General features: G+C 42.5%; 1 protein-coding gene across 1 annotated transcript in view; it reads right to left on the bottom strand.

Annotated features, from left to right (window-relative positions):
• MTHFD1L (methylenetetrahydrofolate dehydrogenase (NADP+ dependent) 1 like) overlaps nt 1–20,980 on the bottom strand; it is a 182,248-nt gene that overhangs the window by 41,110 nt on the left and 120,158 nt on the right. Inside the window, exons 26-27 of the mRNA XM_063098373.1 lie at nt 10,066–10,173; nt 7,269–7,421 (exon numbers count right to left, since the gene is read on the bottom strand). Coding sequence (XP_062954443.1) covers nt 7,269–7,421; nt 10,066–10,173 — 261 coding nt within the window. The remainder of the gene's footprint in view (nt 1–7,268; nt 7,422–10,065; nt 10,174–20,980) is intronic.

Genomic DNA, 20,980 nt, shown 5'->3' with positions numbered 1-20,980 from the left:
AGCTTTTTTCTGTAACCAAGATGATAAATCATTTCTGAAAACTGAGAACGACGCTGGTCACCTTTCTTTCCCCTGAACATGTCATACTGAAACAACAGGAATGAATCCTTTCCTGCTGGACAGGCACACATGTGGACTTCTCCGGAGGAAGAAGTGCTCACAAAGCAACCAGGCAACCTGCTGCAGGGACATCATAATAAGAAGCAGGGGGTCCTGGGCCAAGGAAGGGACATGTTTGGGAGAAAGCAGGAAATTCTGATGCAGAGATAAAGAAGAGCTGTGGGGATAGGGACCCATGCTGGATGGGGAAGAGGAAACCCATAAGATTCCAGGAACGGAGATAAAGGACCCAGGGACACAAATAAAGTGAGGCCAGAGGGGGAGGGGAGGTTCGGGGGGGGGGGGGGGGGTGGGGTGGGGTGGGGGGGTGGGCAGAGGATGAGCTGGAGCTGGTTTATTTCAAACTAATCAGAGAGATTGCAGGGCTAAGGAGCACTGGAGACAGGAAGGTTATCTGCAGAATTTAGTCAAATAAGCTAAATGTTCTTTTGTTTCTTTGCGAGGGTAGGAGTGGGAAGGCAGGAGAAGGTAGGAGTGGGAAAGGTGGCAGGTAAGGGCAGAAAGGAGCAGAGGTGATGGCCCCTGGCAGGCATCCTGGGGCTAGCAGCTCTGCATGAGTGTTCACTGCATGAGTGTTACTGCTTATCCATCTCACTAAAAGTGCAGCTTGGGGATATTTAATTTTCTCACTGCATAACTGGCCATAAATCTCTGGAAAATGTGAGGAGTCACGCATTTGATTTAAAACTAAAAGGTCTGAATAAATTCACCTTCACGGCTAAGCCAGCAAAGCACTCATGTAATGGGCATCCCTAAGCAGGGCGGTATGCAGGGGAGCAAAGGCACCCCACTGACCTGGAAAAGAATGTCATCGTTGGCCTGGACCTGACCCGGGAGGACACGAAACATTCAGTACCTACTTCTATATGGGAGGGAGTGCAGGGAAAACACAGCCTGCTGAACTGAAACATGAGAAAGGGCAAATGACAATGACTCTGCTGGGGGTAAGGTGGGGCCCGCTTTCTGTTTTCCCTGCCCCCTTCCACCACACTGTTCAGCAACTCTCTACCAGGCAGTAGCTGTGATGACAACATCAAGTTCCCAAACGCTCCAGCAGCTTCCTGCTTTCCAGAGTCCAGCCAAGTGATGACGTCAGGGGTGCACCTGGGCAGAGCTGAGTCTGGGCCAGGCCCCACAGAGGGGGATAAAGGACACACCAGTTAAATAAACTGTGTTTTACTGCTGATCTTTCAGTCTTTTGTCTCTGTTCAGACTTCTACACTGTGATGGGTCCAGCCCAGGCCAATCCCAGCAGGAGAAAAAACACGTGTGCACACATGCAGTGCCTTCTTATCACCCTCTGCCCCAGAAAGGGCACAGGCACCCAGGTGAAGGGGTTGTAAAAAAGAGGGAAGGAACCACACAGTGACAACTGCAGCATGGGACAGGCTTGGGAGCTCCCAGGCATGGGACAGGGGTGACCGTAACACCCCTGCCACAACGCCTTTCTCTCCTTATCCTATCCGTCTGGGAGACTGAAGCATCAACTGTGTATTCCTCTACAGTACCAGTAGCCCTAAATGCCCCCCCCAGAATGCCCTAAATGGCACTGACCACCATGGAAATGCCACAGGATAGCTTATTCCCTTCTGGGTGAACTGTGAGACTCTTTAAGCCCAAGATTCCAGACCAGATTATTGTCCTAAACAGCTATCATGGCCTAACTTTATGTCCCATGTTTGTCAATCAAAAAAGAGTTCATTCTACATCCTTCCAGAGCCTTTCTCACTGTCTCAATGCGATATCAAAAGAGAACAATCAAGTACAACAAAAACTAACTTCAAGTGGACATCTGCTAAGAACTCAGACTCGGTCAGCCACCTGCCTCTTCAGGCCAACTGTTCTGAAAATGCACCATTGTTTAAGGAAGTCCTGGCAGCAGAAAGGTGTCACTCATCCTCCCTCTATTCCAAAACAGTAAGCAAGAAGGGCCAAGGACAAATTAGCATGGATTAAAAACCCCTGAAATTCCTTTGCAGAATCTGGGGCTTGCAAACGTTAGACAGAGCTAGGCAAACCCTACTTGGGAGTGCATTTCTTACAGGAACATTCTAGCTCTTTTGTCCTTTCTTCAGTGTCCAAACTTCTCAGGTGTTAAGACACTGTAAGACAGCTAGGTCGGGCGAGGGGACAGCATCAAGCCTGGTTCCACATGTTGTACATCTGTTCTGACCCTTGCAACTGTTTGGCTTGAGTTAAACACTTTTCCCAAGTGCTTTTAGTTTATCATCTCCCCATTTACTGTATTTTCGTGTTATAAAAGTGATATATGCCCAATGTAGTAATCTGAACTATACAGAAAAGTAAAGAGAAGAAAAAAAGCTACCAAGAACATCAGTGCCCAATGTTAAGGTTTTGGTTACGTATTTGGTTACTCTGCTTACATATTTGTACTTTTATGTCACAAAATTTATGCCAAATGATTAACAGTCTTTCTAAATTATAGAAACTTAATGGTGTGACCACAAAATAAAGACCACCTACTAAAAGTTTTTTTTTTTTTTTTGCATGACATTGTTTTTTGAGAAGTTTTATAAACTACTAGGTTTATTGAACACTGTAGACCATAAGCTTTCATAGAATTTTGGAAACATACCATAAACAGAGTAATATGTAGAATATATGGTTGGAAAATCTTAAAAAAAACAACTTGTTCTTTTCTTCTCTCATCAAAGATCTGTATTTGATAAATTATTTCTTTCAAAAAGATGCATAAAGTGGTGGCCCGCTGTTCAAGAATCATGTACTATTTCCTAGCTTTCATTAATATGCTGGAAAGAATACGTAAGTATAATGGCATATGAAGCTTACTAGGAACAAAGAAAGTTACTTTAGGAAGGAAAAATTAGCTACCTTAATGCAATATGGAAAACGCTACCAATGAACATAAGAATAGTAGCAAAGGTCTTAGTTTCCATGAGCTGAGGAATCCACGTACTGGCTGCTTCTGTAAAAACAGCACAGGGAAGTGAAATATACCAGGGAAGCCACGAATGGATGGTATTTATTAATATTATTTGGTTGTGTTGACCAACATCAATTAAAGCAAAAACTAAATAGAACATAATGAAATAATTCAATGATAGAAAAAATCTGGCCTACAAGTAAAGATGAAAAGTAAAAGTAATTATTTAGAAAGCTAAATCTGGAGGGGGGAAAAAGCTGACCTCTCCAGCATTTCACCACGTGATCTCCCAAAGTCAGGAACGCTGGAGATGTTTATTGTTGGAGGAGGGACGTGCTTGTGTTGGGATCCTCCACTTTTAGACCTATGAGGTAGCCAGATGGGAGAGGGGCTCTTTGCCTCCCGTAAGGACATACCGAGAGGATTTCTCCCTTTGATATAAATCCCACAGCATTCCGTACTTGTATGGTTTTACTTCTTAGAGTCTATCATAAGGCTTATGAGGGAAGGACTGGATCTTGATCATCTCCATGTGGTTTATGGCCATGCATGCTATAGGTATTTAATAATGACTTGCTGAATGAATGAATGAACAAATGAACACTGCAGAAGAATGGAGAACCTTTCTGATTTTGAGGTCTGAGTTTGGACAGATTCTCTGGAGTGGAAAGATGAATGTATTTCAGTGGCATTCTGATGAGCACATGTTGGGTGACTAAGCATCACAGTGATTCATTATGCTAGGATTTTCCCACCTGCAGGAGCCAGTCCCTGCAGTGTCCCCATTCCCTTTCCCTCGGTCATCTCAGCAGGAAATTACTACACTGTCTCCCACAAGGGTGATGAATATTACAAGCATTTCAGCAGACTGTAGCAGGGCCCAGAACAGGGTCAAATAAAAGTAAATACCAGCCCTTATTAGGAGATCTTGGCCTCTGCTGGTGCCTCTGCCCTGAACCACACACAGTTTCCTGCTCTGTCACAGAAAGCAGCCCTCTAAGGCCACCACCTCCAAGTGACAGTTTTCTGACCTCCAGGAACTCCTTTAGTCAGGCACCACTTCCTTCCGTGTGCCTCACACCCAATTGTTCAGGAGGATTTCATCGCAGTGCACTGACGCTCCCGTGACCCTGTGTGTGGCCACAGGAGGAACTTGGCTGAGCACTGCGGAGACAAGATAGTGGCTGAGAGGGCTTGCATGAGGAAACCTCCAGGGCCATTCCACACATTCATTTTCTAACTAGTCATAGGTCAAAGAGTGATGTCAGAGCATAAAACAGCCTAGTGTTCAGACACAAGCCAACGCAGATGGAATTCTGATTTTCCAGAATCGCTTTGGTCTTTACCTGGTGATGGATGTGGTGCTGGTAGCTGGGGTGGAAGGAGATTCACATTACATATTTGTGACTGCCAAGATTTTAAATTATATTGTTATTTTTATTTAATGACTATTAAGTGCTCAGAAGGAATTAAGATATCAAATTCACAATTTCTACGCTAAATCATCTTCTTTGTTAATTCACTTTTATCTGCCTTTACCAGCTGTAAGCTGCCCGAAGCAGAGAATGTTTCTTGAGGTTGGGCTCCTCATTCCACTGGGTAGAGTGCCGTATGCACACTAGCTGAATGAATGAATGAATGAATGAATGAATCTGCTGGGTGAACTACTGCAGGACTTTGAATCTGCAGAGGGCAAGACAGGATACATTATGGAGTAGGCTAACCTTCCTCTCCTCCCCTCGCCATGCCCACAGCTTCAGGTTCCGCTCGGGTACTCTTGTCACCCCCATCTCTCCTGGTGGTCCAGTCTGCCTGCACCACTCAACTGTCCTCTTACTCCTAAGCCAAGGCCTTCACCGACAAAGCCCAGGAGGGGAGCGGCCACCACCGAGGCCATTCTAAGGAATACAGCAAGCTCTTTTCACTATCCTTTTTTGATTTTTCTTCTTAATGCTCAGATGAAGGGACCCATGTTTTTGTGACTTGAGGTATAATTAAATAACGCACAATAAAATTCACTTTCTAGGTGTGCAGATCTATAAGTTTGGACATGCAGTATACAGTCATGGAACCACCACCACAATCAAAATATGGAGCATTTCCATAACCCCAAAAAGTTCCCTTGTGCCCCTCCCCTGACCCCCAACTCCTGGCAACCCCGGCTCTGAACTGTATACCTGAAAACGTCACTCAGTACCCATTTTATTCCAACCCTTCTCGCTGTATCAACACCCTTTCTACCCCTTCCCCCAGCTGGAAATTCCGTGCCTGGCTTCTGTGGCATTCCCCTGGACTTTCCCTCCAGTGCCTTTGTCGTTTGTTCCTGACTCCTTGGAAGGCTCCTGTTTTCCTGTGCTATCTTCCTTTACTCTCTGCTCACTGCTGTCTACTGTCCTTGTTTGTCCCTTTGTTTAATGACTGCCTTCACCTATAGTCTAAAAACTCAATGGTCCTCTGTCCTGTCCATTTCTTCTGAGCTTTGTGTCTATATTCCTAATGAAGGCACAGACTATTTTATATATCCTGTTAACCCTTCTAATTCTGTAAGCCAGCCTCCTTACCGGCCCTGCCAATCTGCCTCGCCCTGTGTTCATCACCATCCAGAGTCTCCAAGCTAGAACGGCCCTTTCCCCTGATCCCCACTGCAGGTGGCTACCTTTAAAATATGTCTCAAATTCACCTCCACTCTGCATATCCACGTCTGTGACTGCAGAGCCAACTTTGATTACCTCTGGCCCCAGCCCACTGGACTTGTCTCCCTGGGTCTACCTGTCCTCTACACATTCTCTACACTGCTGCCAGAGCTATGTTTCTAAAATATAAATCAGAACACATTCTTCTTCATCATATACATATAAAAAACTCCAAGAAACAGAAGAACCCCATCCCATAGTGGTTCCCCTATAGTGCGCATAGGATGAAATCCAAATTCCTTGAGATGGCATTTGAGATCCTGTCCTGCTATCCCAATCTATTTCTCAGCCTCCTGCTCCTGTCCAACTCTAGCCACACTGGAACACCCTGGGGAGGGACACCATGTACTTCTGTGCCTTTGAGTAGAAACTCACTCTGTTTCTCCAGTTCAGAGACTAAGCCCTTTATGAAGCATTCTTGAGTCCCCTCTCCTTCCAACACCCCCTTCCCCAGGTAGAAGAAGCTGCTGCCTCCACTGGGCTCTGTGGGCATTCAGAACGCCCACACAGCACTCTCCCGATGTCCCTGTCCTGTGTAAACCCATGCTTCTCACACCTGCTCCTCCTGGTATCCCCATGCCTAATGTGCACGAAAGATTCAAAAAATGCTTATTGAAAACATTTGCCCAATATGAGATGAAATGTGTAAATGTCAAGGCAAGAATTCTGCATGTTTTGCCTATCCGTTCCTTGTTTGCATAATAGACCCACATGTTGTATTATAAAAAATTTTTATAACGTTTTGTTTGGGCTCAGATCAGTGTGTAATAATAACAGTAATAATAATGATAATGATGATGATGATGAGTTAGAATTGTTTCGTTCTAAACCTAAGCCAGGACTGCTCTCATGACTAGAAATTAAATTTAGGCCACTGATGGGTACCACGAGAAAGCTTTTATTGTATGGCTATAATGGAGCCCCTCATCATGGATTTTAAGTGCTCTGATAAGCTTTTATTTCGCTGGTTATCTCCCTTCCTCCCACAGTTAACCTGACATAACACAGTCATCATCCTACAGCAATGCAGTCCCCTTGCAACAGTGTCAAAAATGAGAGCTCATGTGATTTGCAAGTTTTCTGAGTCAGAGCTTCCCACCTGATGTGTAGAGGGTGAGGCGCCGACCGATACCCTCAGCCCTTGGGGCGGCTGGCCTGGTACTGTCCGGTCTGAGCCCCACGGTGGTAGGATGTTAACATTTTGAGTGCTGTGATGTGATGAACGTCAAGAAGCGCTGCACTAAGCCAGCCTACCATTTAAACAACAACTGAATTCTCCCAAGTTATTCTCTTCCTTGTCTTAGGAGGGAAATCAGTTTTACGACTCTACGAATCCTGAACACATGATCTAAAAAAAGAAAGACCCAAACTGCAATGGCAAAGGTGTTTTTTCTTTTCTTTTTTTAGTGGGAGAGAGTGTTTAGAAAAATAGCAAATACTACTGACTACTCCTTAACACGTGGTTTGCAAAAAGGTGGCAGAGAATAACAATTTTAGGCATTGTGACAACACAGTACGGAAAAGGGTTCGGGAGAATGTCACTTACTCACCGTTCCGACCAAAGGGTAAATGAACCCAGCGCCTATGCTGGCCCGGACATCACTGATAGGTAAAATGAAATCCCTCGGCACACCTTTTTTGTCAGGTTGGTGAGAGAGAGAAAGGTGGGTCTTTGCCATGCAGATGGGCAAATTTCCAAAACCCTATAAGAAAGAAAAGGAAATGTGTTCATTGATATAAAAGTTAGTCTACGGTACTTGCTTAATCTGCCCTTCATATAATCTCTGCAGCAACAGTACACAAAGTAGCTGCTGGATACTACTTGATCGTAGAGCAAGAAATTGAGGACAAAAACTCATCTCCATGTGATCATTATTTAGCAGGTTGAGGGTTCATTGTTTATTCTGGAGGTTCTCTTTAAGAGCAGCAGCAGCAGCAGCTGCAGAAACCACTTTCCAAGGCTATTAATATCTGGGACCCAGCAAGGTAATCTGGAGAAAGGCTCTGTAATGAGGGTTTTAGTCATGTTGCTCACTTATTCTTGGAGTCAGTCAGGAAGCAAAGAGCCCCTTTGTGTTAGTTTATGAATCACGGCTATTTGATCTGCAATTATATTATAGGAACTAAGATGAGGTCACTATTTAAGCCTCTTATTTTTAAGGACCAAAGTCTATGCCTGACCCAGAGTTCCAAAGGTGAAAGGGCAGGAAGTCACATGTGCTGTGTCACAAAAAGGACAGTGTCCTCAAAGCCTGATTCTGATTAAATGGCACAGAGTGCTCCTTTAGAGACTTTGCTAATTAATTGCAACCACATACTTGACACACAACTTTTAAGGAATATTCCCTTGATAGACAGAGATAAAAGGAATGCAGTCTTCAGAGGTAACCATGTAGAATGCTTTATGATTCAACCTAAAACTATTTGGAATATTTCAGTGTATTATCAATTGGGGATAGGGGTGGGGACATTCTCTTTTTGAAATCTCTACTCTTACATATGGATAAGAATTTTTCTGGGGGGGAAAAAAAAATCACAACTGCTTTATAGAAATGGTATCCAGAATCTTGAATTTCAGAGACCAGTAAAATATTGAAATAATTTCTATGAACTGATACAGGTTTGCCAATTTAAAAATTTTGCTAGTAGGGATATTAAAAAAAACCCCACCAATATATCATATACTGCCACATGATTTCATAAAAGAAAGAACACCTTAAGACTAAAAAAAAGGAGAAAGACTTAATATTAGAATAAATGATAGTTCTAAATAGCATTATTAAAAACTCATGGACAAAAAAAAAAATAAACACCTCATGACAATGACCTTATTCTACTGAATTCATTGCACACAAATGAAAATTTTACCCCAATGCTAGTGCGCAGAGCAGTGTTTGGGAATACTTATTTTAGAGGATAAGCCAAGAGCATATGTGGAAACTTCTAAGAAAAAAATGAGTTGCTGACTATCTTTCCAAATCTGGGAGAATACCCTGGTCAGCATTGGTACTATTCATCAAAATGTCAAATGTGAGTTGCAAATAGAGCTGAGTTAGAGAATTAAAAAGAATAGATAACACTACCCATTGCGAAGCTCTTTTGACAGCACACTCTTGAAGCGCTCTGACTTCTATCTTATCATCCAAACTGGATGGGGCATTTGAGGCTCCTGGTCCTTTTGGTCAGGGTGGTTGAATGCCCTGCAATGAATTTGATTGATCGTGGCCATTACGGGACTAGATGGTGACTCTTGCTGTGGGTCACAGCCCCCTGCACAGCTGCAGGCCAATGTTCCTTTGTCAGTATCTACAGGTAGATGATGCAGCCTTCAACCTCAGTGGACAACCTCAGCAACAAGCTGACGAACCACACCCTCACCTTTATATGCCACACTCCTGTTTGCCTAACCTGGCACGATGCTAATATTTTTACAGTAGTAAGAGGCCTGCAATGAAGAGGAAGCACTACAAATCATCTAATCTGATTCCACAGCTGCACACCAAAGGACAGTTTCAATTTTTCTGTCTGACAGAGAGGGACTAAAATTCACACATATCATACACACATAGATAACAGCCACAGGGGACATATTTATAATCACAGATGTCAATGATGCACATATCAGAGGATATGTGTCCTCACCATAATGCTCTAAGTATAGTCAACAAGCTACCCAAGGTTATTATTTCAATCTTTGTTGACCATAAAGTAGATTAAGCAAAGTTCAGCCAGTGAGACATATACAGTAATCTCTCTTTATCTGTGGTTTCACTTTCTGTGATTTCTGTTACCCTTGGTTAACCACAGTATGAAAATATTAAATGGAAAATTCCGGAAATAAACAATTTATAAGTTTTCAATTGTGTACTGTTCTGAGTAGCTTGATGAAATCTTACACAGTCCAGCCCATCTTGCCCAGGATGTGAATTATCCCTTTGTCCAGCGTGTCCACACTGTAGATGTCACCTGCTTTTTAGTCACTCAGTAGCCATCTAGGTTATCATACTGACTGTCACTGTATTGCAGTGCTTGTGTTCAAGTGACCCTTATTTTTCTTAATAATGGTCCCAAACTGCAAGAGTAGTGATGCTGGCATATTGCAAGAATTGTTTGATTTTATTATCAGTTATTACTGTTAATCTCTTACTGTACCTACTTTATAAATTAAACTTTACCATAGGCATGTATGTACAGGAAAAAACATAGTAGATATAAGGTTCAGTACTATCCTCATGGTTTCAGGCATCCACTGATGGGGTCTTGGGAATGTACCCCTTGTGGATAAGGGGGGATTACTGTATTTGGAGAGCCTCAGGTGGGTTTTTTCTCCTAAAAGTATAATTTTACCTGTTGAGTATAACGATCTATTTTGGACTGTGCCTCAGGAGAGAGTTCGATATCTTTGGCTCCATAGACAGCCTGGGCAATGGTTCTTATCTTTTTCACAATTGGAAGCTGCAGAAACACAAATGACAACACAATTGTTAGCTTTAATCTGGTTAAAGAATTAAGAGAAAGCTTAGGAAGATCTTCTGTTATTGCTTAAAATTCCCTACCAGAGCCCCTCCCCAGCAACTGGGGCATTCGTAGCAAAGCCTCTTCTCTCCTTCTAGCACATTTAAAGCAATGAAATTTTCAGATCAGATGTCAACTAGCAAATAAGAAGCCTTAGATCTTCAGCCAATTTAGAGACTGCTTATCTAGTTCACCATTTTTAGCCATTGTAGAATTTTTTAAAATGCAGTTTCCACTATGCTTGTTAATGGTCTCTATGTCAGGAGTTGCCTAACTAAATAGGTAATGCTGGTTTTTAAGTGGGTCTGAACACTGGCTCGTAGTATTGCTACAAATTGTATTTTTTTTGTGAGCAGGAATGGGTTGAGATAGTAATATAAATGCTGATGTGATCAAACACTTTGTTGGAAAATCAGAGGTCGAATCTGCTGTCACTTTAGCAAATTATGAGAAATCACACAGCATGGGGAAAATGTGAGAAGATTAGATATGGGCAAATATGTGTGTGGGGGAGATGATTCCCATAATGCTAGATGGAAAACCTGGATGCAGACGGCTGGTGAAACACGAACAGTGATCTTAAGAAACAAGAATGGTTCATCAGGAAAGGAATATGCCATAGATAAAATGAGTCTTAATTGAAGCAAAGCACTTGACAAAACTTCCTAATTTTACTGTGGGTAGAGAATATATAGGCATGACGGAATTAGTGGATTTACTGTTTGGTGAACATGTGCTGAACCAAGGGCTGATGGAATGAACGTCAACAAAGGGAAGAAGGCTCTCAGAGCATGCCTCAAGGACTTTGCCAGTGGCAGATGACACATGTATGAATTACAGTTGATACAGGAAGGAAAGTTATCCACCAAGAGAAAACAAAAGCTAGTAAGTACTCTCCATCCTACCAACCCTAATAGAATCCCAAACTGCTTTAAAACATGATTACATTACTATTGTTTTTATTACTGTAGAGTTCTTCTGTCTGGAACCTAAATATTAGACATTCAACAAATCAAAAAGAAACTACAGCACGAGTCATTACAACCTTTCACTGAAGAACGCAAAAGGGTCTGAATCAATGGAGAGAAAAGAAATACCTGGTTCATGGATGGATGAGGAGACTCAATGCTGTACAGATGTCAATTCTTTTAACTTATTCTATTAGTTCAATGCAATTCCAATAAAAAACCCAAGAGCACTTTGGTTACTTGGCCAACTAGTTCTAAAACTCATAACAGAAAGTAATGACATAAATTGGCAAGATAACTTCAAACATAAGTAAAATCAAAAGAAAAAGATAGGAGACTTCCCTACCAGATATCAATCATACAACAAAACTATGCTAATTAATTCCATGCAATATTGGCACAGGAATAGACAAATTAGTCAATGGAAGAGAAGAATCCAGAAAGACACCTCGGCAGGTGTGGGAGTATATAATAGAAGTGGCACAAATCAACAGAGAAAGGGCTTATTATCTAACTGACCTTTGGCTGGAGTGAAATAAAATTAGATTCCTATCTCACACCAGGCTCCCAAATAAATCCAGTATAGAAAAAAGGCCTAAACTTGAAAATTAAAATGCTAGATATCGGAAGAAAGCATTGGGAACTCTATTATCCTAGCACAGGGAAAGATTTCTTAAAGGAGCTAACAACAGAGCAAGCCATAAGGGAAATTATTTATAGACTTGACTACTTCAAAATTTAAAACTTGTTTTTTTTTTTTTTTTTTTTTTAAAGACATTATAAATAAGGTTAAAGGATAAAGGACAAACTGGAAAAAGATATATGTAAATATTTGAAAAGTCAGAAGATTAGTACTAAAATGAATTTTTAAAAAAGCTCCCACAAACAAGGCTGGCTGGTTAACTCACTTGGATAGACCACAGCACTGATAACACCAAGGCACCAAGGTCAAGGGTTCAGAACCCTGTACAGGCCAGCTGCCAAAAACGAAACAACCCCAGCCCCCCCCACCAAAAACCTTCCACAAATAAAACAAATAAAGACAAATATTTAGAAGAGGCAAAAGGAGTGACTGATAGCCATATGAAAATATGCTCAATCTAATTAGTAATCAGGAAAATGCAAATTAAAATGATGAAAAACTAGTTTATACCTAAGATGAAATTAGCAAACCTGAAAAGATGATAATATCAAGTGCAGGTGAAGATGTGAAGAAAATGATACCTGTGTGTGCCCCTGGATGAGATGCTAATGGTCCAGCCCAGCATGAAGCTTCTTAACCAGTCTCTTCACTCCTAACACACCCTCTACCATTAAATCTATCCCTCCTAACACATTCCTAAGCGAGAAAAGCCCTCAAATCTTCAGCTTCCCATGGCCTACTGAAAACAATACCTGGTTCCAATATTTAAACTTCTGCACAGTATGTCCTCTGAAGCATAAGTAGATAAATCCCCATATCTTAAATTTCCCATTATCTTCTTGCTTCTGGGCCCGTCACATAAAGCCTCTTTCCCTGTATCTTCAAAGACCAAACTCTGCTAAACTCTCTGAGCTCTATAAGATCTATCTCAAAGGCCACCTTGTCCACGAAGCCTTTCTGATCCCCCTCAAGCACATGTAAGCATTCTGTTCCTGACTGTCCAGATGCCCTTGTGCCGCTCTCACCTGCAGTTTCAGAGGACGAAGGTTTGACAGGGCCTGACAGGGAGTGGCTGTCAGCAAAGCTCATGCTGCCCCAGGGCCTACTGCTGGACCTCAAGCAGTCATAGTCACAGGATACGTGGCAGACCAAACTTGACACTGAAATCTCCTGGAGGGCAAGGAGCCTATTACAAATCATAGTCTATGAGAGATCGGAGAATCTCCATCTCCAAAAGGGGCAACTCTGGAAAGAAATGACCAGTATCTTCCAGGAAGATAGAATGTGAACCAAAGGGACAGAAGTTAGAAGGCAGTAATTTTTAGCTCTAGGTTTAAGGAACTACAATAACCAGACCTGCCTCACTACACGGTGATCTGTCCAATCCAGGGGAGTTCCGGAGAAGCCAAATATGGCAGCAAGGATGTTGTAGGAAGAATTACTGCACCAGTGCAAAGTGGAGGCTGGGCTAGAGAGAGAACACAAGGGTGACTTTGAATAGAAAAGACTCAGCATCCACACTAGCTGAAGCATCAAAACTTCATGGCTTAAAACTCCCTGGGTCAAGAGCCATTTCGTGTTCACCTAGAGGTGGATTCTAACACAGCCTGTGGAGTATGCAGCAGGCCCTCAGTACACAGTTGAACAAAGGATGACTAGCTCCACATTCCTACTAAGCATGGGTTCCATGCAGTGCAACAGTTATAAAAGATGACAAGAAAGTTCAGGTGGTGACGTGCTACAGATAACAGGGAGGACCTTTTACATGAATCCTAGATCTCCCCCATCAGTGTAATACCAGGGTACTTCAAGTTTATGGAAAAATAAAATTAAAAGATAATATGAATCTTTCCATGAACTTTTTGAAGAACACTTCTATATTGTTGAGCACTGTGGTGCTTGCTATCGACACTGTACTGAAGCTAATTCCTCTGCAGGTCAATAAATGCCTTGCAAGGAGCAACTCTTTCAAGAAATAAAAGTTAACAGGATGCTGGCAGATATTTCTAGCAGGAAAGGAGCCAAACAGCAAACACAGGACCACGCTTTGTCAGGGGAAGGTGGCTCTCAGGACACTCTGTTCCCTAAGCAGTGGAACAGCGGTTCTGGAGAAACAGGCACTGGTCCTGCTGTATCCAGCCTCCGGCCTGTGCCTCCCCAGCCCGGCCATCCCAAGCTTCGTGGGCTCTGCAGCAGGGGAGCTTGGTGGCTGCTGTGGGCGGGAGACTAAGAGAGAACATGTTCCTTTCTTATATATGGTGAAATCACTGTTCATCCCTAGGAGGGGCTGTGAATACTCTACTGTATGTCATTTTAGGTCATGCATGCAAGCAGTGTAAAGAAAGCGTATTGTAAATGTCATGCTGTACAAACCTTAAGTAACACTACTATAGAGTAAGGGCAGTAGGGTTGACTGAAAGGATTTTTTTTTCTCTGAAAGTGCAACAAAGCAAGACACATATTACTACTAGAATATATTTAATGAATGGAATGCACTCTTTACTGAACTCTATGATTTGAAAATAAAGAGTGGATTTTCTGTTAAGATAATAATTAAAGAAAAACTCACACGAATGCAAAGTAATAGCAAATGGATGACTCATGAAGAAATCAGTGAGTATGTATCTTACCGATTTATTATTATTCAAGAAATATATATCTACTTAAAAAATTTTGACTGTGGTTAAATACAAATAACATGTAATTAACCACCTTAACCATTTCTACACGTACAGCTCAGTAGTGTTAAGTACATTCACACTGTAGGGCAACCAATCTCCAGAATTCATTTCATCCAGCAAAACTGAAACTGTGTATCCATTAAATAGCAACATTAAACAGCAACTCTCCACTGCCCCCAACCCGACAGCCATCATTTACAACTTTCTGTCTTTATGACTACTCTAGGTACCTCATTTAGTGGAATCATACAATATTGTCCTTTTGCGTCTGGCTTATTTCACTCAGCGTCATGTCCTCTAGGTTCATCCATGTTGTAGCATGTGTCAGAATTTCTTTCCTTTTTAAGGCTGAATAATATTTCATTGCATGCATATACCTCCCTTTGCTTATCCGTTCATCCGTTCATAGACACTTAGGCTGATTCCACCTTTCAGTTATCGTGAATAATACTGCTGTGAAAATGGGAATACAAGTATCTCTTTGAGATCCAGCTTTCAATTCTTTTGGGTATGAGGAGATATATATCTTTTGTCAACATTGAAACTATCTTCCTTTCTCATGTTTATTGTCAAGTGTTTTGGGAATTTTTGAGCAGGTGCCAGGCTGATTCTGTGAGCTGTGTAGTGGTAGTTTTGGTTCCTGTAGGAAGACTGCCACCACCCACACACAACAGGCGACCTAAGTAGAACGGTATTGTGAGAGGCCAGCGGGTAAATGAGTCCCAGTGGGGAGCCCTCTTTTCTCCTCCTCAGCCTCACTGCTAGAGCTGTGTGTTTCCTGGCAGGCACTGTTATCTACCCCCTGGCATTTGGTACTTCTGATGCCCTGACCTCGGCCTCGCCACCACTGGAGAGGGTGAAGGTGCTTCCCGGTGGCTTTGACACGTACAATACAATCTACTGCGACCCTGAGAGTATGCACCATCTACACTCCAAGCTTGGGTCCTGTGGCCACACGCTGAATAAAGAACGTGCTTCAACTCACATCGCTAGGAAGCCCCAGGCCAAAGTTCTCTTGGGACTCTTAATACAGTTTTTCTTTTCCACTCACATGCACAAGTAAATAAATAAAAATATCTCAGTGAACATACCTTTTGGGTTTAGTGTAAAAACTAAAAACTGCCCTGATAAGGTGCTTCCCACTGTATGCAATCTATTTATACTGTGTCAGCAGGCAAGGAACTTCCTGTGGTTTCTCTGCTTGATTTTGGGGAGAAGTGTAATATTTAAAGAAAAAAAAAAAAAAAAAAAAAAAGCCAAGTTCAGTCCAATGATCTTGATCTGAACTTGATACTCACTTGTACTGCTCTGTGGTACATGATAGCTTTTATAAAATAAATAAATGGTAAAATAAATTATGAGTGTTTATGCATTAATCACCACTAGCTTTTCCCTGGGGTTCTGTAAATATTAACTAATCTATATACTTACTCTGTCTTTCATCCTGATGTCCCCAGCACCCAGGAGGATGGCTTGCACACAGTGGGTATCCCACAAACATCTGCTGAACAAACAACCATCTATGGCAAGTACTTTCAGGATGACATGGAGTTGTACATAAAGCTTCAGGGACTTTGTGTACAAGGAACTTCTGGTGGAGTGGGGACAATGAGATATAATAAACAAGTACGACAGAATAGAGTGTGTGATCAAGGCTCTGCACAGCATTACTATTAAAGTCAGCAGATCACAGATTGCAGGGGAAGGCCTGGAAACAGCAGGAGCTGGCAAGACATAAAAAGGAATTTGCACAGTGCCTTGAAGAAGGACAAGAACGATCTCAACAAGCAAAGGAGGAAAAGACTATTCTGCACGAAAAGAAAGGCATGAGACAAGGTGCAAAGGGCAGCAAATGCAAGGCTTATTTGGGAAAGTGACTATCTATATTATACACAACTGTTTAACATACTAGTAAGCTACTTCACAAAGCCTGGCATCTACACTAGTATCTTGGATCATTTTTGAACTAACGCTATGTTAAATCTTCATATTCACCAAGAACATAACTGTAAACATATTCTACATTAATTCCCTCTCCCACCTCTTAAATACACATATGTAGGAAACTGAAATACTCTAGAACAGAGCTGTCCAGTAGAACTTTCTGCTATGATGGAGATGTTTTATGGCTGCACTTTCCAGTCTAGTAGCCACTTGCCTTGGGTGGCTACCGTAGCATTTGAAATGTGACTCGTACAGCCAAGGAACTGAATTCTTAATTTAATTTAAATGGCCAAATGTGGCCAGTGGATACCATCTTGAGCAGCATAGCTCTAGAAAATGACTAGGACCAACTGTATATTGTTGGTACAGTCTCTTGCACAGAGTAGGCACACCATAAACACTACCTGAGTGACACCATAAAGGTAAGTTAGAGGATGCAGAGGCCTTCGTGCTACGTTGTGGACGTGGCCATCCAAGCTTACAGAAGCTGAGTTACTCAAAGTTAGATGGCATAGCCTTCTTGAAAAGGTTCTGGAATTGCCCCCTGGAATTATTAAATTATTTAAGATCTGCTTGTTAGTAAAATAAAACTTCTATAAATTCCAGAAGAGCAGTTACTTAAATTTTTAAATTATTTTCTTGTGATTAAAAAATGGACAGAATAGGGCTGGCCAGTTAGCTCACTTGGGAGAGTGTGGTGCTGATAACACCAAGGTCGAGGGTTTGAATTCCTGTACTGGCCAGCCAACAACAAAAAAAAAGAGGACAAATAAAGTGAAATCAAGCATAAGCTTAAAAATGAAGCTGATAGAAATAAAAGAAAATAAAGATGCTCAAAAGCTTTACAATGTGGTGATGTCTCATCTTACTTGGAGGTCAGATTCTAAAGTCAGCAGCTTTGGAAATCTTTTAGAAAACCCACACAAATACCACATAACACTCTCTTATCAACACCCTCCTATCCCTTAAGCCTGCAGTGTTGTGGAAGTGTTGGAACACATTGCTGTTTCTTCAGCCCCATACCAAATGAAGTCCTTGGGATGCATCGGGGGCCACACCGAAAGAAAAATACAGTTCTTTTGTTTTTCCAAGGCCATAGAATTAAATCCATGTACATTAAATGTTCCTATGCTGTGATATTGGCGAAATGTATTTCCATGCCTATATAATATGTAAAGAGAAAAATCAGTTAATAAATTTGGAGGTTGAATAGAAAATCTCTGGACACACAGTGATTATTTCAATTCCAATTTTGTATTTTAAATGAAGCATAAATTTTAAATGATCTACAAGTATAGTTTGGCAAATAGCCTTTCCTGTTCTTCAAATAAAAGTACAACATGAAACCGTTGATGTTAATTTAGACTGACCATACTACACAAAGTGCACAGGGTTGCATTACAGACACACCAGCTGGTGTCACAGGGGCAGATCCACTGTTGTTTCTGAGAACAACAGGCCCCTGTATCTCGACACAAAGCATATCCTTGGCTGGAGATCAACACATCTGAGCTTCCCAAGGTGTACGTGCTGACTTCCATGAGCCTGCTCACTGTGTGTCTATCCTTGGTGGCTCACTGGCCCTGAGCAACAAGTTAACTCTGCAGACTCCTAGAGGAATCTCACCCTCCTAAGGCAACTGTGGTGTGTGGTGGAGACAACTGGAGTCTCGGAAATGAAAAAAAGGCTCACAGCTAGAAAATATGCATCTGTGCATGTGAGATGAAGACAATGAGGAATTCACGTGGGTGATCTTTTATGACTCTCAAATAGAGCACTACAGCAATGTCAAAAGAAAGGAATAAATTTAGGAAGAGGTGATTTTAAAGATCTCCTCTCACTCAAGTGAGGGGGAAGGGCTGACAGCTGCCCGAGCACTCTCCTGGCCCTAACTCTCACGCATTTTTACAACGCATATGCTTGTGTCTCTTCTGCAAACCTGACTGAGGAACTCTGATCTGTTATCAGAACAATATGAATGAACACAAGGTGCAGTCTGCTTCTGTTTTCATGTGCAAGGACCCCTTGTACTTTACAAGTGGCTCTTTTTCTTGATGGTACAACAGAAGCCATCTTTTGCCCACTGATCAATTGGAGATATGCTTCCAAAGAAAAGCCTTCTGGTCTAAGATCAAAAATCTCACTCCAGAGCAGAGTAAACTACAAACGTGAAGGGAAAAAGAAATCGTTTTCTGACAAAAAGTTATGACTCAAAACAAATCCCTCAACCTCTCAGATACTGGGGTGACTAGAACCCTGTGCTGTTTGAGCGTAACCCCCAAAATCCTAACGTTTCAGTTTTCTCTCTTGAAGTGGTCTATTACATGTGGTACCTTTAATGTTTACACCTGTGAATAATATTTAAATAATGTCCTTCAAGAGCCTGCTTTTAGGTTGAGAAAATGGATACTCTCCCTACCACAACGGTCTCATCTCATCTGAATTTAAGTCAGAAAGCCTGGGGATGGATGGAGTGGGTGGGAGAAGGCAACTGGCCAACACGTGGTGAGACTTTGATAATTCATCATTTTTCAATCTCTCATAATTTTAGATGAGTTAAGGCATTTCTAGAAACTTCCATCATAGTGACATTCCATTTTTCATATTCTAAGAAAGCATTTAAGTGACATTATAGGAACCCTTGTGATGTGTACAAGTGAAAAAAATATAGACTACTGTGTTTTTCTCATCAAGGGCTATTTCTACCGCAAAGGAAACAGAGCTGGGCATGCTTTGCCAGAATCACACAGGACGAGTAGGACACTGAGGAAGCTGGGCTGGCTCTCACAGCAGGTTCAGGTCTCTTGAGACAATCTAGCACAGATGAATGAGGCACCCATTAGGCTGGGGAGGTATGAGATCTACTGCAGGCCAGAGGAGGCTAGATGGAGAATATAGAAGCCACTGTTGGAGAAGAACGTCGTTTTGACATAGATCTGAGGTGAGTCCACGGAAGACACGGCCAAGCTGGAGGTGAAATGAGAACTCAGAGTTGAATCATGAAAAGGAAGCTGGGGAGAAGAGGCCAACGAGGGACTTGTGAAAGCAGTTCAGGTTGGATGACCAAAGCTCTTTAACAGTGGCTCAATCATAACTTAGGAAGCAGAATATTAAAGAGTAGAGGGAAGAGAAACATTTAAAAGGGAGATACTTAACTGACTGGCAAGTATAAGGCAGCTTTCCATAGAACACTCCAAACATTCCAGTGCACAGAAAAGGGCAAGGGGAGTGACGAAGAAAGAGCAGGTGGGCACTGGCAGACCCAGGAGAGTTTGAAGACAGGGAAGAAAGAGCCAGCGAGGGCATCATCTAAAGACGGGACAATGAAAAGAAGGAACAACTTTCTCTCTACAGTGTTTTTTTTCAGTTACTGTGAAATATAAAAGACATAGACTTGCACATAAATATCATTTTAAGTTTTAAAACTCTATTAGTTAAACACTACATGTACAATGTGAATGCCACAAACTGTACATTTAAAAATGGTTAAAGTGAAGAGTTCTGGTCAAGATGGTGGAATAGATGGTTCCCAGCGTCACTCTCTCCCACAAATCAACCAATTTACAACTATAAAAATGTAACATCAGCCAAGCTGGGGCTGCTGGAGCTCAGGGGAAGAGGAGGAGAGACCTACGAAGTGCATGAAGGTGGGAGAAACCACGATGAGAGAAAGAAAAAACTACTCTGAGCGTTTCGGGCCACGGCCACTTTAATGCTGGAGCTGCTGAGCACATGGAACAGGAGCTGGCAGAAGTCACAGCTGTGCCCTTCAGATGGAGTTGCTTGGAGGTGGCAGGGGAGAAGAGAGCCTTGGTGGCCCCCAGGACAGCAGATCACTAATAGGGTTCCCATGGACCCATGCAGGAGCGAGGAGCCAGAACAACTGAAAAAAAGGAGCCATTCAGAGGCTGGTGAGTAATCGCAAGGGACCGACGCATGGCCTGTTCCATGGGAAGTGTTTGGAGCATAGGCAGTGGGGGAGACGGGCCCACCAGGACACCACTGGGACAAAGCAAGGACAGCCAATCAGCCCCCCAATCAGCACAGGACCACTCAGGGGAGACTGGTTGGGAATGCAGAACCTTATGGGGTGCAGTTTGATGAAAAAACTCAGGCCCAGATCAGAGTTTCTACACAACCCAGATCCACTGGGTCTCTGGAGAGCCAGAAGTACCTATAAGGTCAACCATCAAACCCTGAGCTGCACAAAAAGCCTTCCCTAGGGAAACAGCAGCAAAGCAGCAATTTAGCTCGACCACACAGCTCAAGTCCTGATCCCCACAGGAAGTTCCCCAGTTTTAGAAGTAAGCAGAGGACAAAAAATTAGTTCCAGCCCAGGCACACCACCAGCACCTTGGGGCTTGCCTGGGAACTGGAGGCTTGGAGCTGGGGACCAGACCCCACTCCAACATCCAGGAACACTGCACCAGTGCCTTGGGGACCACCTGGGGACCCGAGGCATTGAGATGGTGACTGGACCCCACTCCCATATCCAGGCACACTGCCAGCGC

The sequence above is a fragment of the Cynocephalus volans genome, chromosome 5 (assembly GCF_027409185.1).
Source record: "Cynocephalus volans isolate mCynVol1 chromosome 5, mCynVol1.pri, whole genome shotgun sequence".
In the NCBI taxonomy this organism is placed as follows: domain Eukaryota; kingdom Metazoa; phylum Chordata; class Mammalia; order Dermoptera; family Cynocephalidae; genus Cynocephalus; species Cynocephalus volans.
Note: the sequence above shows the minus strand (reverse complement) of the source record. Positions and strands in the feature narration are given on the sequence as shown.